The 13,302-nt window shown below is 40.2% G+C and overlaps 1 protein-coding gene across 4 annotated transcripts in view; it reads right to left on the bottom strand.

Annotated features, from left to right (window-relative positions):
- The window catches only part of LOC108430665 (ryanodine receptor 3-like), a 329,117-nt gene that overhangs the window by 202,532 nt on the left and 113,283 nt on the right, over window positions 1-13,302 (bottom strand). For all 4 annotated transcript variants that reach the window (XM_037541686.1, XM_037541687.1, XM_037541688.1 and 1 more), the window contains exons 12-13: window positions 9,533-9,697; window positions 9,179-9,300 (exon numbers count right to left, since the gene is read on the bottom strand). In XM_037541686.1, the coding sequence (XP_037397583.1) occupies window positions 9,179-9,300; window positions 9,533-9,697 (287 nt within the window). The remainder of the gene's footprint in view (window positions 1-9,178; window positions 9,301-9,532; window positions 9,698-13,302) is intronic.

Genomic DNA, 13,302 nt, shown 5'->3' with positions numbered 1-13,302 from the left:
CTCTGGGTATTTCCTAATTTAGCTGACATTACAGCAGTATGGTGACCACCTGTCCATCATCTTCTAAATTTAGCTCAGTATGTAAAATGACCAAATCCCCAAGATCGTATTTATCCTTTGAATGAATAGATACACTGGCACTAATAAAAGCATCGACAAGGACATTATTAATGTAAGCGAGCAAAGGAGCTTAGTGATTAATATTGTCCAGACTTACAACAGAGCGAGATCCATAACAATCGTTCAATCAGTAACTCACTTGTACACATGCGCAAAGTATCTAGAAAAGCGGTTTATATTTACATGAGACCAAAATTCACGTAAACTATGTATAAACAATGAAGTGGGTAGTTAAGAACGGCGCTCTTAAGCAGTAATGCACATAAAACCTGTACGTAACAATATTTACATTACCTTCAAGTTCTCTGTTGCTAAGCCATATGTTTAACGGCCAATTTGGCCTACCTCGGCTATTCGTCCTACATCAATTCCAGGACTCCCGCTGTACAATGCACCATCAGGTGGGGGTAGCCTCGGCCACCGGCTGTAGGGCTGAAATGAAGCTAAGCGCAGTGCGAGCACTCTCAAAACGCCGCTCTCCTCCGCCACCCGTAGCGATACAGAGAACCGCCGGGTATTTCAGTTTGAAAGGTATCCTGCACTCTCTTGCATTCTCAAAAACTTTGCCCCAAAGACACTGTTTCTTTTGAATAGTCCTGGAAAATCCTGATGAGGTTGCCATTCCAGCAGATTTCACCCTTATTCCTCGCCGCGTTGGTTATTGACTCCTTGTCCTGCCAGTTAAGGAACCGGACGATGAGAATTCTCCGGCCTGTTGCTCCCCATACGAGTGGCTGCCAAGCGGTGACATCGCTCCACCACGAGCCCAGACGGGAACTCCAAGCCGAGCATCTCAGGAATCACATCCGACAGGAATTTTGCTGGGTCTCTCCCTTCGCAATGCTCTGGAAAACCCTGAAATCGCAGATTGTTGCGGCGGGATCTATCCTGCAGGTCCACTATCTTTTTCCGGAGACTGGACATCTCAGCGCGAGTTGCAGATGGACTTTCTTTCATTTCTTTTACGCACTCCTCAATTGAGTCCAGTCTGCTCTCTGCACTCCCAAGTCGGGTAGGGACCTCTGTAAGTTTGCCCTCTATCGATGATGTTGTTTTCCTGATTTCCTCCAGGCTGCGACTTTGTCCGGCAGACATTTGCTTGAGAAGCTCGTGTATGCTAGCAATCTCTTCGCGCATGCTATCGCCCGCTTCTCGGTCGCCTGCGCCATCTTTAGCGTTATCACGTTGCCTGGTTTTAGGTGGACTGACTCGTTTAGATGCCATTTTATCCAGCAACTGGTCGAATAGCTGCTTGACTCACTCAGAGAGGAGATAAATGTAATCTGAGAGCCGTAATGTCGAGATTCTGAGCAAAAGTTGCAATGGTGCGCGGAGGTCTCCCCCTAAGCGGCCATTCCTCAGATTGCGTCACGCGACCCAGCAACGTTCATTTTCAAATTTTCTGCTCCATCTAAAATGTTGCAGCATGAGAAGTTAAATGGTGGTGCCCAACTGCTACATCATTTAAGGTGGAATGGAAAATTCCGCTTCGTAGACTGAGCATAATTTTGCAGTCTTTTCTTAAACTTTATGCAGTGTAATCATTTTGGTCTGTTTCGGTTGTTTGTTGTCTAAATTGAACAAGTGTTGTTTTTTGTTTGCTCAGCTAGCTTTAGTGCTGGGTTAGCTTTTATTTTAATTCCACGTTTTATTTTAATTCCATATCTAGTATGTGAAGTTTAGAACCAAAGGCTTTTCTTGAGACTTGATGATATGGACTTGGAACTCAACCTGAGAACTGCTTGTCGACTCGGGAACTTAAGATGGGAGTTGTTTTTAATGACATCTTTCTTGGTTAGAACTGGTTATTGTAGAAATGCTCTGCTGTGCTGGCTGCTGTGCTGGCAGCTGTGCTGTGTCTGGTTTAAAATTGCTATTTGTTTAAAAAAAAACACAACAGTATATTAAAAACCAAGAGAATGGAATAGGCCTATAGCAATATAAAACCACGGTGCATTCACAGCTCTAAAAAATGGTTATTTTACTTAAACCAATTCCAAATTCCAAAACCTACAGGAAGCTACAGATGGTGTTGACATTCTAGTGGGGAGTTTACACAGTTGTTTTGCTCTTTTCTGTATATACAGCAGGTTGTAATGTTTTCAAGTGGTAGTCAACCAACTTGACATGCTGTCTAATTTTTTTTTCAGCCAGAATTTCTGAGAAAAGGGATCAAAAATGGTAATTTCATTTTTCTGATGAAAATGTTTGACAGCCGAAATTTTTGGTTTAAGCCTAAAGAAAACGTTATCTGGACAGTCCTAGTTTAAGGGCTATACATTCTGTGTACAGGTAAAGGTATGAATCTATAAAAGGCCATTTTTGTTTTTAAGGAAGCCTAAAAAGGGACGAATACTTCCCATTATACATTTCTCATTTTTTTCTTTTTCTCTCTGAGGTCCACTTAATGTACGTGCGGGTTTATGCATAAAACCTGTCAAAATTCCTTTTCACATGACCAGTATCAAACGTCTCTTTATCACTGTTTACTGATATACTGTATGTAAATGACCGAGATACGATCTCTGTTTTGATTGGCTGTCCAGTGTTGTGCTTTATTTATTTAGTCTGAATAGGTACGCTCCTTATAACTTCAACATTAATAAACAGCAGGCTGAATAGGTGGTAAATGTGGTAATGCATCAGTTTTCGTGACATCATGTAGGCAGTGGATTCAAATCGTGCTGTATTTGCAGCTTAGTTTCTATAAATGGACTGTATGGACAGAAAAGTGAAGGGAAATTTTGAATAATAATAATGCTTTTAATATGAACTATGAGAACAATTATCTGTAGCACAAAAATGAGAACTGTTCTACTGACGTCTGACAGAACAACTGGGGAAAAGCAGAGCTTATGATCACTGGCTGACTGCTGTTCTGTACTAAAATGTTGTTATTCTTCATTAAGAAATATTGCACAAAATAAATAAATAAATAAATAGAGAAGCACAGCACACGGTGAGCATAGTCATAACCACGACCATGCTCATCCAAGCACAGCTGATCATGATTCATGTACTATAAATAACTGGATATGTGTGTATGTCACTGCAAGCAGAAAGATGTGTGTTTTTGCACGGTGGCTGAAGAGTGCAGTGTGTGTGTGTGTGTGTGTGTGTCTGTGTGTGTGGAATTCATGCTCTGCTGCTCTTTTATTCCGGATTGGTTGAGCGTGGCATGACGCTCCTGTTCTCTGAATAAACCATGAGTGAAAACATACAGACACACACACGCACAGGGAGGAAAAAGGCGACTAAATAATAGTTCAGCACTAAAGGGAATGATTGAAGGCTTTGATTTAGAAGTATTTAATGGGTATCAAACACTACTGTCCCCTGAGGGAAATCTACTGATGTTTCTCAATGAACAAACACAGAGAGGAGCTACTGCTAGTCTGCGTGTGTGTAATAAATGGGCTGTAATATCACATTCATACTGAATTCTAGAGTTCTAACTGAATGGTCATGATTATGATATTTTACATACTGAAACATCTCACAGCGTTTTCTGACCAATAATAAACTTATTCTTTATTTCCAGCTGTTGTCAGGCTGGAGAAGCTTTACCCAACATTCGCAAAAGCCCCATCAACATAATAAATTTAGGTCAGATTGTAGGTTCATTTGATTCGAACTTGCCACCATGCCAGTGGTAACAGAATCTTCTGCTTTACCTTTAATTATTTAATTTATACAAAGCATTTGCGCACTTGTTCTTCTGGTATGTATGAGATGGGCTCTAATTCTGAAGCAGAAGTGGAAGCAAACACTGTGACAGAGTGAATTTCATGCTTGACAAATAAAAGAACACATAAATAGCACAGTGAAAGATGTGGTTGCAGTATATTGTTATCTTTCATTTGATCCCAGAACCATCATTAGTCTAAGAGCTGTATTGCGAATGCCACACTGTACCAGGTGCTGTTTAGTCTGAGGCTGTTTAGCCTATAGCCATTTCACCTGATGTTCAAATGCGTGAGACCAGAAGCCACTTTGTCACTGATGTTAGAAACATTATGCTAACATTTTGCACCATAGATGGCCTTGTGTATAAGCACAGCATCTGCCTGCAGTGCGTTCGACCAGCCCAGCTCAACAGCTGTGATTTTTTTTTTTTTTTTATAAACAAAACATTAAATAAATGAATGGTGGTCTCTGACTTTTTTCACAGCACTGTATGTAGTGAAGTATGTAGGACACAGTGCTGCATTGCAACAAAGAGATAAGTGGATATTTAGCACAATGAGTACAGGTGTAGCAGCAGCATAACCTAACACTACACAAACTAACACAGGGTAAAATAAAACACAGACTGTGTATGCAGTTAAAAAGGTTCCAGTAAAACATGCTTTTGTTCATTGCATCATCCTTTTATAAATTTTCAGAGAAACCAGACAGTAATTTTAGAGTTCTCACTCTAACTTACTAAAGCAATGCTTCATATTGTGATTCAGTCCCAGTGCACTGATTTAATGGCACTAACCCAAGGGCTACAGCCCAACTCTTCCTAATGCACTCTAAATATAAATGTCCATTATGATGTTAATGACATACATTTCCTCTTTAATAAAATACGCCTCACTTCCTTGCAAAAAGGAAAATGCTACTGACAATCATTCTGACTTGCTGACTGAAAAAAAAACAACAATATCCAGAACACAAAGAATTCATGCCAATGCAGCAGTGATCATCCTTGTGACCAGAAGTGCTCCAGTAACGTTATATTAGAGCTGGAATAGTTTTACCAGGGGAGGTACTGTAATAAAATGTATTGCCAGCGAGATTCATGCTTTTAATCCAAATGTCCTTAGTTTTTACAAGTCTGGCAAGTAGTAATTGTGGAGTGAATTATCTTGTGTAATTTGCTCCCTCAGTAGAAGTAATCCTGTTCAAAATGACCTCACTTTAATGTAATGACAAAACCTGCAAGTGACACGGTCACATGGGGCTATTATTATATAAACTGAATGTGACCATCCAGTACAAGCTATTTAAACAATTATTCAACTGAAAAAAAAACACATATTTAACGGAAAATTCAACAACTAAACATAATATGCACATTTTCAGCATTCAGTGTGTCCACACTTTGCCTTTATTACAGCTTCCACACTTTCCAGGAGACTTGGTCTCAATTAGGGTGGACTGGACTTTGAGATGGACAGTTCTGAACTCCAGTTTTGGAAATTTCCTTTTTTCCCTTTATTTTCCTTTGACTTCTGTCACTTTTGTGCAAGTGGATTGTCTTATATCCAGTCTCCTCAGAATTATCTTCTGAACGTAATAGTCACTTTGACTGGAAATTAATTCAATATAAGTTTGTCTCTGACTTTAGAATGTGAATGTACATAATAAAGAACATATGAATTTGGGAAAGGGACAAGCTGCAATGTAAGCTGCTACATAGCATTGAAAATTACATAGAGGCACTAATGAAAATTAACAGTAATTTCACAGGCAAAACCTACTTACAAGGCAAAGGTCTGTGCACTAAATGCTGCTATAGTGTGATATTTGTATTATCATATGACAAAAAATAAAGTTGTACAATGACTGCAATATAGAATGATGGGTGACAAAGTTCTTGACGTCTTTGTCTTTGGTTACTGAGGAACAACAGCATAACCTAAAGAAACTACATTTACTGGCAGAAGAACTGTTTAATGCTGTTACTGTAAATAATGACTCATCTAGATTATAAAAATGTGTGTATTTTATTATGTTTTATACAACCCCAATTCCAAAGAAGTTGGGACGTTGTGTAAAACATAAATAAAAACAGAATACGAAGATTTGCAAATCCTTTTCAACGTATATTCAATTGAATACACTACAAAGACAAGATATTTAAAGTTCAAACTGATAAACTTTCTTGTTTTTTGCAAATATTCACTCATTTTGAATTTGATGCCTGCAACACGTTCCAAAGAAGTTGGGACAGGGGCAACAAAAGACTGAACACATAAATAGCACAGTGCTGCAAAAGACTGGGAAAGTTGAGGAATGCTCAAAAAACATCTGTTTGGAACATTCCACAGGTTAATTGGAAACAGGTGAGTGTCATGATTGGGTATAAAGGGAGCATCCCTGAAAGACTCTGTCGTTTACAAGCAAGGATGGGGTGAGTTTCACCACTTTGTGAACAACTGCGTGAGCAAATAATCCAACAGTTTAAGAACAACATTTCTCAAAATGTAATTGCAAGGAATTTAGGGATTTCATCATCTACAGTCCATAATATCATCAAAAGATCCAGAGAATCTGGAGAAATCTCTGCAAGTAAGCGGCAAAGCAGAAAACCAACACTGAATACCCGTGACCTTCGATCCCTCAGGCGGCACTGCATTAAAAACCGACATCATTCTGTAACGGATATTACCACATGGGCTCAGGAACACTTCAGAAAACCACTGTCAGTGAACACAGTTCGTCGCTCCATCTACACTGCTCAAAAAAATAAAGGGAACACTTAAACAACACAATATAACTCCAAGTAAATCAAATTTCTGTGAAATCAAACTGTCCACTTAGGAAGTAACACTGATTGACAATCAATTTCACAGCTGTTGTGCAAATGTAATAGACAACAGGTGGAAATTATTGGCAATTAGCAAGACACACTCAATAAAGGAGTGGTTCTGCAGGTGGGGACCACAGACCACTTCTCAGTACCGATGCTTTCTGGCTGATGTTTTGGTCACTTTTGAATGTTGGTGGTGCTTTCACACTCGTGGTAGCATGCGACGGACTCTACAACCCACACAAGTAGCTCAGGTAGTGCAGCTCATCCAGGATGGCACATCAATGCGAGCTGTGGCAAGAAGGTTTGCTGTGTCTGTCAACGTAGTGTCCAGAGGCTGGAGGCGCTACCAGGAGACAGGCCAGTACACCAGGAGATGTGGAGGAGGCCGTAGGAGGGCAACAACCCAGCAGCAGGACCACTACCTCCGCCTTTGTGCAAGGAGGAACAGGAGGAGCACTGCCAGAGCCCTCCAAAATGATCTCCAGCAGGCCACAAATGTGCATGTGTCTGCACAAACAGTTAGAAACCGACTCCATGAGGATGGTATGAGGGCCCGACGTCCACAGATGGGGGGTGTGCTCACAGCCCAACACCCTGCAGGAGGCTTGGCATTTGCCAGAGAATGCCAGGATTGGCAAATTCGCCACTGGCGCCCTGTGCTCTTCACAGATGAAAGCAGGCTCACACTGAGCACATGTGACAGACATGACAGAGTCTGGAGATGCCTTGGAGAGTGATCTGCTGCCTGCAACATCCTTCAGCATGACTGGTTTGGCAGTGGGTCAGTAATGGTGTGGGGTGGCATTTCTTTGGAGGGCCGCACAGCCCTCCATGTGCTCACCAGAGGTAGCCTGACTGCCATTAGGTACCGAGATGAGATCCTCAGCCCCCTTGTGAGACCATATGCTGGTGCGGTTGGCCCTGGGTTCCTCCTAATGCAGGACAATGCTAGACCTCATGTGGCTGGAGTGTGTCAGCAGTTCCTGCAAGATGAAGGCATTGAAGCTATGGACTGGCCCGCCCGTTCCCCAGACCCGAATCCGATTGAGCACATCTGGGACATCATGTCTCGCTCCATCCACCAACGCCACGTTGCACCACAGACTGTCCAGGAGTTGGCGGGTGCTTTAGTCCAGGTCTGGGAGGAGATCCCTCAGGAGACCATCCGCCACCTCATCAGGAGCATGCCCAGGTGTTGTAGGGAGGTCATATTGGCACGTGGAGGCCACACACAATACTGAGCCTCATTTTGACTTGTTTTAAGGACATCACATCAAAGTTGGATCAGCCTGTAGTGCGTTTTTCCACTTTGATTTTGTGTGTGACTCCAATTCCAGGCCTCCATTGGTTAATAAATTAGATTTCCATTGATGATTTTTGTGTGATTTTGTTGTCAGCACATTCAACTTTGTACAGAACAAAGTATTCAATGAGAATATTTCATTCATTCAGATCTAGGATGTGTTATTTGAGTGTTCCCTTTATTTTTTTGAGCAGTGTACAAGTGCAAGTTAAAACTCTGCCATGCAAAGCGAAAGCCATATATCAACAACACCCAGAAACGCCGCCGGCCTCTCTGGGCCTGAGCTCATCTGAGATGGACTGACGCAAAGTGGAAAAGTGTCCTGTGGTCTGACGAGTCCACGTTTCAGATTGTTTTTGGAAATCATGGACGTCGTGTCCTCCAGGCCAAAGAGGAAAAGGACTGTCTGGATTGTTATCAGTTCAAAAGCCAGCATCTCTGATGGTATAGGGGTGTGTTAGTGTCCATGGCATGGGTAACGTGCACATCTGTGAAGGCACCATTAATACTGAAAGGTGCATACAGGTTTTGGAGCAACATATGCTGCCATCCAAGCAACGTCTTTTTCAGGGACGACCTTGCTTATTTCAGCAAGACAATGCCAAGCCACATTCTGCACGTGTTACAACAGTGTGGCTTTGTAGTAAAAGAGTGCAGGTACGTTATGTAGCGAAAAATACGACAACGGAGACCCCGGACTGTTGAGTAACTGCAGTTGTACATCAAGCAAGAATGGGAAAGAATTCCACCTACAAAGCTTCAACAATTAGTGTCCTCAGTTCCCAAATGCTTACTGAGTGTTGTTAAAAGGAAAGGGGATGTAACACAGTGGTAAACATGCCCCTGTCCCAACTGCTTTGAAACGTGTTGTAGGCATCAAATTCAAAATGAGTGAATATTTGCAAAAAACAAAGTTTATCTGTTTGAATAATAAATATCTTGTCTTTGTAGTGCATTCAATTGAATATACATTGAAAATTATTTGCAAATCATTGTATTCTGTTTTTATTTGTTTTACACAACGTCCCAACTTCATTGGAATTGGGGTTGTAAAAGAAATAAGCTACTTAAGGCCACATTAATTATTGCTTTATTTTGACTCTCAACTCAAAGGAATTCTACCCAATACTTCAAGTGCACTGTTTCTGGAGCTACAAGTGGAAGGGTGAATGACTAGAGATTTTGGCAACAAATAATATGAGGATGGTCTGTGAAGTCGCCTAGTTATATACCTGATGAAACGACTGAAGAGTCTGGTAGTGTTGCGGATGATGCGGGCAGCACGTGACTCTTCATGTTGACAGCGCTGGAGGGTAAAACCGTCGTCCATATGTCCTTCTGCATGAAGGCAGGCCTGAGAGAGAGACAGAGACAAGGAGAGAAGGTTCATTCGTAACCCTACAATGTAATTACATAAGGCTGAATTTACTCCTATGTTTGTCAAATCATTTAAAATGAACTAAACAGTTTAGGCTGCTTCACAAGCTTCTGAAACAAGCGAAATTCAGTGTGAAAAAGTAAAATTACTGTTAGCTGATTATCTCTGAGAAAAGCACACTAAACAACAGTATATAGGAGTGACTCACCCGTCTCTTGAGAGGCCCCAAACGGGTTGACTTGACGTCCGGTGCCTGGTAAGAGAGCCACAAGCCTGTGGCCATGTGCATGACGAAGCAAAGCGAGTCCCCATACTTAATCTCAGCCACCCCCATCCCCTCAATATCGCGCTTCGGGCTTGATTCCAGCTTCTCCTGCAAGATGCAATGACCACATTAGCATCATTTATCATAACACAACTGATATCAAACTACATTTAGCATCAGATACAATGATTAATTTGTTTCATTGCTTCATTCATTGTTTCCTGATGATGGTTATTGGTTATTATCAGTCCACTGCTAGGGCCAGTGATCTGGTCGCATCATCTGCAATTCTATCACGACTTCTTTGAGACAAGCTGCTGTTACTAGGAGATGTCATTTGTAGGCTAGTTAGCTAATTCTACACCACAAAAACTAAGTGTCTTCTCTCAATAATGGGTGGGGGTGGGGAGTAGGGGGCAGCAATACGTGTGTGACGGTCAGACAGATTCGCAAATGCTGGCAGATAAGATGAGGTGATTTTAATGGTCCACACAGTCCAAAGGGTAAAAGACAGCTCACAATGAAAAGTCCAGTCCAATAATCCAAACACGAAACAATCCAAAAACGGGCAACAGTACCAAAGGGGCAAAACACAAATCATACACGGGTAAAGTCATCCAACGGTCGATACACGAAATACACCAAACTGTAGAATTTGAGAACGCTCAGTGATTGAATACACAACACTTCGCAAAGTTCTCAACCTCATTCCTGCTTAAATATCAGTAGAGGATGAACATCAGGTGAAAGGAGTTCAATAATCAGGCGACTGAGAGCGCTGATAGGTGCGTGGGGAAACCACATGATCCGTCTGTGAATCGTGGTGGGTTGGAGTTTTCAAAGACGGAGTCCCCTAGCACGTGATCGATCACGTGGTCTCCCCTAGCACTCTGGGAGATGAAGTCGAGCTCCTTCGCTGAATGCATGACAACGTGATATTTAGTCATTTACTGAAATTAAAATTCCTGACTTCTTGATGAGTTTAAGCGAGCCTAACTGAAAGCAAAACTGAAAACTACTAAAAAAACTAATGATTTTGAATTAACATAATAATGCTGCTAATGCTTCAAGAGCAATAATTGACTTGTTGGCAAACAAACCTGACAGAACTAAAGGAATATTTTAATTTAAACAGTGTGCTAAATAACATTAAACATTAAAAGTAATGATATTATGAAAATATAATACTTTATGTTTTTTTAAAGTCCTCTGTAACTGGCTTTAGAACTCTCAACTAGCAGCCTGAAGTTGCTCCAGATGGGGGCGCTGTTATCACACACGTCACTTTAACATTCATCTTTTAGAGACACACAGCCTCAAATCTCATGAGGCGCATGTTTGCAGTAACAACTTTCAAAACCAGAGGTAAAACAGTGTACTACTAAAATGGATTGCATTATTTATATGCAACTCTTATTTTATTTTATTTTATTATTATCCTTATTTTGTTGTAAATAGTCTAGAGATTTAGCTTTAATTTTTATTATTTATAATGTTGATAATGTTTACACTGTTTCCTGTTTCTACTACTGAGTGCCTTACTCCTGTTACTCTGCTGCTGCTGTAATACTGTGAATTTCCCCGCTGTGGGACTAATAAAGGATTATCTTATCTTATCTTATCTTATCTTATCTTATCTTATTTAGTATTACTTCTCAGTATTATAGTATTAAGTCAAACTGTGCCCTAAAGCACATCAAGAAGTCTACACAAACTTACCGAAGACATGGATGCAGTTTAAGTGCGTCGAGAGAAGTTTTAAGCATGTAATTACAGAAACGATTTGGGTGACTATTCAATTCTACTGTTTGTTAGGCAATGTCAGCCTGGTAGCTCCAGTACTAAACTAAAGAAGCATAATTTGGACACCAAAAATGTCTTGGCTGACTGTTTACATCTGGGATTGAGTGAACAATTGTGCAAATTAGATTTTTCAAGAAACCATTTCTTTAATTTCATTTTGTCCTGTACAGCCGAAACTCTGAAGACGCTCAGGGTTTAAAATGACTATATGATGATATATATGATTAATATGACCATTGAACTAACAAGGCCAGTTTTGATTTCTAGTTGACTTCACTTCTGAATTTACTTCATGTTATTCTATCAAATACTATCAAAACTCCTAGAGAGGTCACAGTTATTGGCAGTGTAACAAAATTATGATGTACTTTGACATTCTTTCTCACTTGCAGCTCATTGACGCAAGAAATTTTGTAAATCATGTAAACCAAATGTGAGTGTTACTCATGTAACCAAGTATTTAGTAATCAATTCTGCAAAAAAATGACAGTAAGAACTTTAGATTTCTGTAATAATCAAACTCTCCCTGATAACAATCTTTAACAATCACATAATGCAACAAGTTCCACCAAAACTAAGAGCATCTTTATTCAGATTATACGGTTAATTATGCCGAGCCAGTGTGGGTCGAGCTGAGTCTTAGCAGGCCGGTCAAGGACTGCAGAAGGGCTGACCTCCCTCTCTGAGATGACTCATAATTACAAGAGTCGGACACAGCAGGCTAATGGAGGCAGCCTGAGATAGACACAGGCATAAGACAGGCAGCGAGAGAGAGATGGAGTTGCATATGAGACACCCACTGACTAAAGGATGTTCAGAGGCAGTTTCACTGAATCATTGCTGAGATGCTCTGATCACTTTTCCCTGTGGACAAAAACGCAATCAAACAAAAGCACAATAATTTGATACCAAATAACACGCACTGCTTTCTGTTTGATAGACTCCAGGTGGAAAGGTTACTCTGCATAGATCAGCTTAAAAGGCCTATTAAGAACCATTTTAATCAAGACTAATAACCTGAGCAGATGGAGCAATAATACTTAAAGGCTTCTGTTTGATTAACCTCTTGGACACATCCTCATCAGTGAGATAATAAGTCACACTAATACCCATAATACTCCTGCACCAGGTGAACAGCTCATTAATCCTTCACAGTCTAGACCTAATACTTTTGTTCATCTAAACTGTATACAATTAGACAATCACATGACATTATATAGTTATGGAATTAATTACATTGACAATAAGTATTGACAGTTTTCTGTCAATTCATGTCAATTCTGTTTTCATGTCAGACAATGATAAAAACATGGGAGAAATGCAAAGCTTGTTTTTTGTCTCTCAAGACAAGACTGTGTGGACAACAATAGCTTTATGAAATTCAAATGAGAATAAAATGTCTGTTTCTTCTTATGCTCCTCTGTCTAAATGTCCAGTATATTTGACGTTTTCTCCCCAAATATTCAAACTCTATAGAAGCAGGTACATCACCACACTCACTTTTATGCTTTTGTACAGAAGTCTTTGTACTGGTTAATCATTTAATAGAGTGTTTTAATTTTTTAGCCTGTAATAAACAAGTATGACAGCTGGCGAGACCAAATGAAACACTGTTCCAGAATGATCCTGTATGTATTTCAGAAATGTTTTTGCATATCGCTGCTGTCAGAAAAACAAAACCTCGTATCTCCAAAATGGGAACTTTTAACCCTATTTACTTTTAATGTTAGTCAATGGAAATTTTAGGGTTATATCTCTTAGCCCATTCTTCATTTACACACAATGTAAAGGGCAACAGGCAATTTCAAAGTATGTCAAAAACTGAAAAAAGTAGATTCATTAGACAGTAGATCATTTGTATATCAACAAATTCTGAGATAAAATTTAACATTATATTTATTTAGGGGTGA

This window comes from Pygocentrus nattereri, chromosome 10 (assembly GCF_015220715.1).
Source record: "Pygocentrus nattereri isolate fPygNat1 chromosome 10, fPygNat1.pri, whole genome shotgun sequence".
NCBI lineage: Eukaryota > Metazoa > Chordata > Actinopteri > Characiformes > Serrasalmidae > Pygocentrus > Pygocentrus nattereri.
Note: the sequence above shows the minus strand (reverse complement) of the source record. Positions and strands in the feature narration are given on the sequence as shown.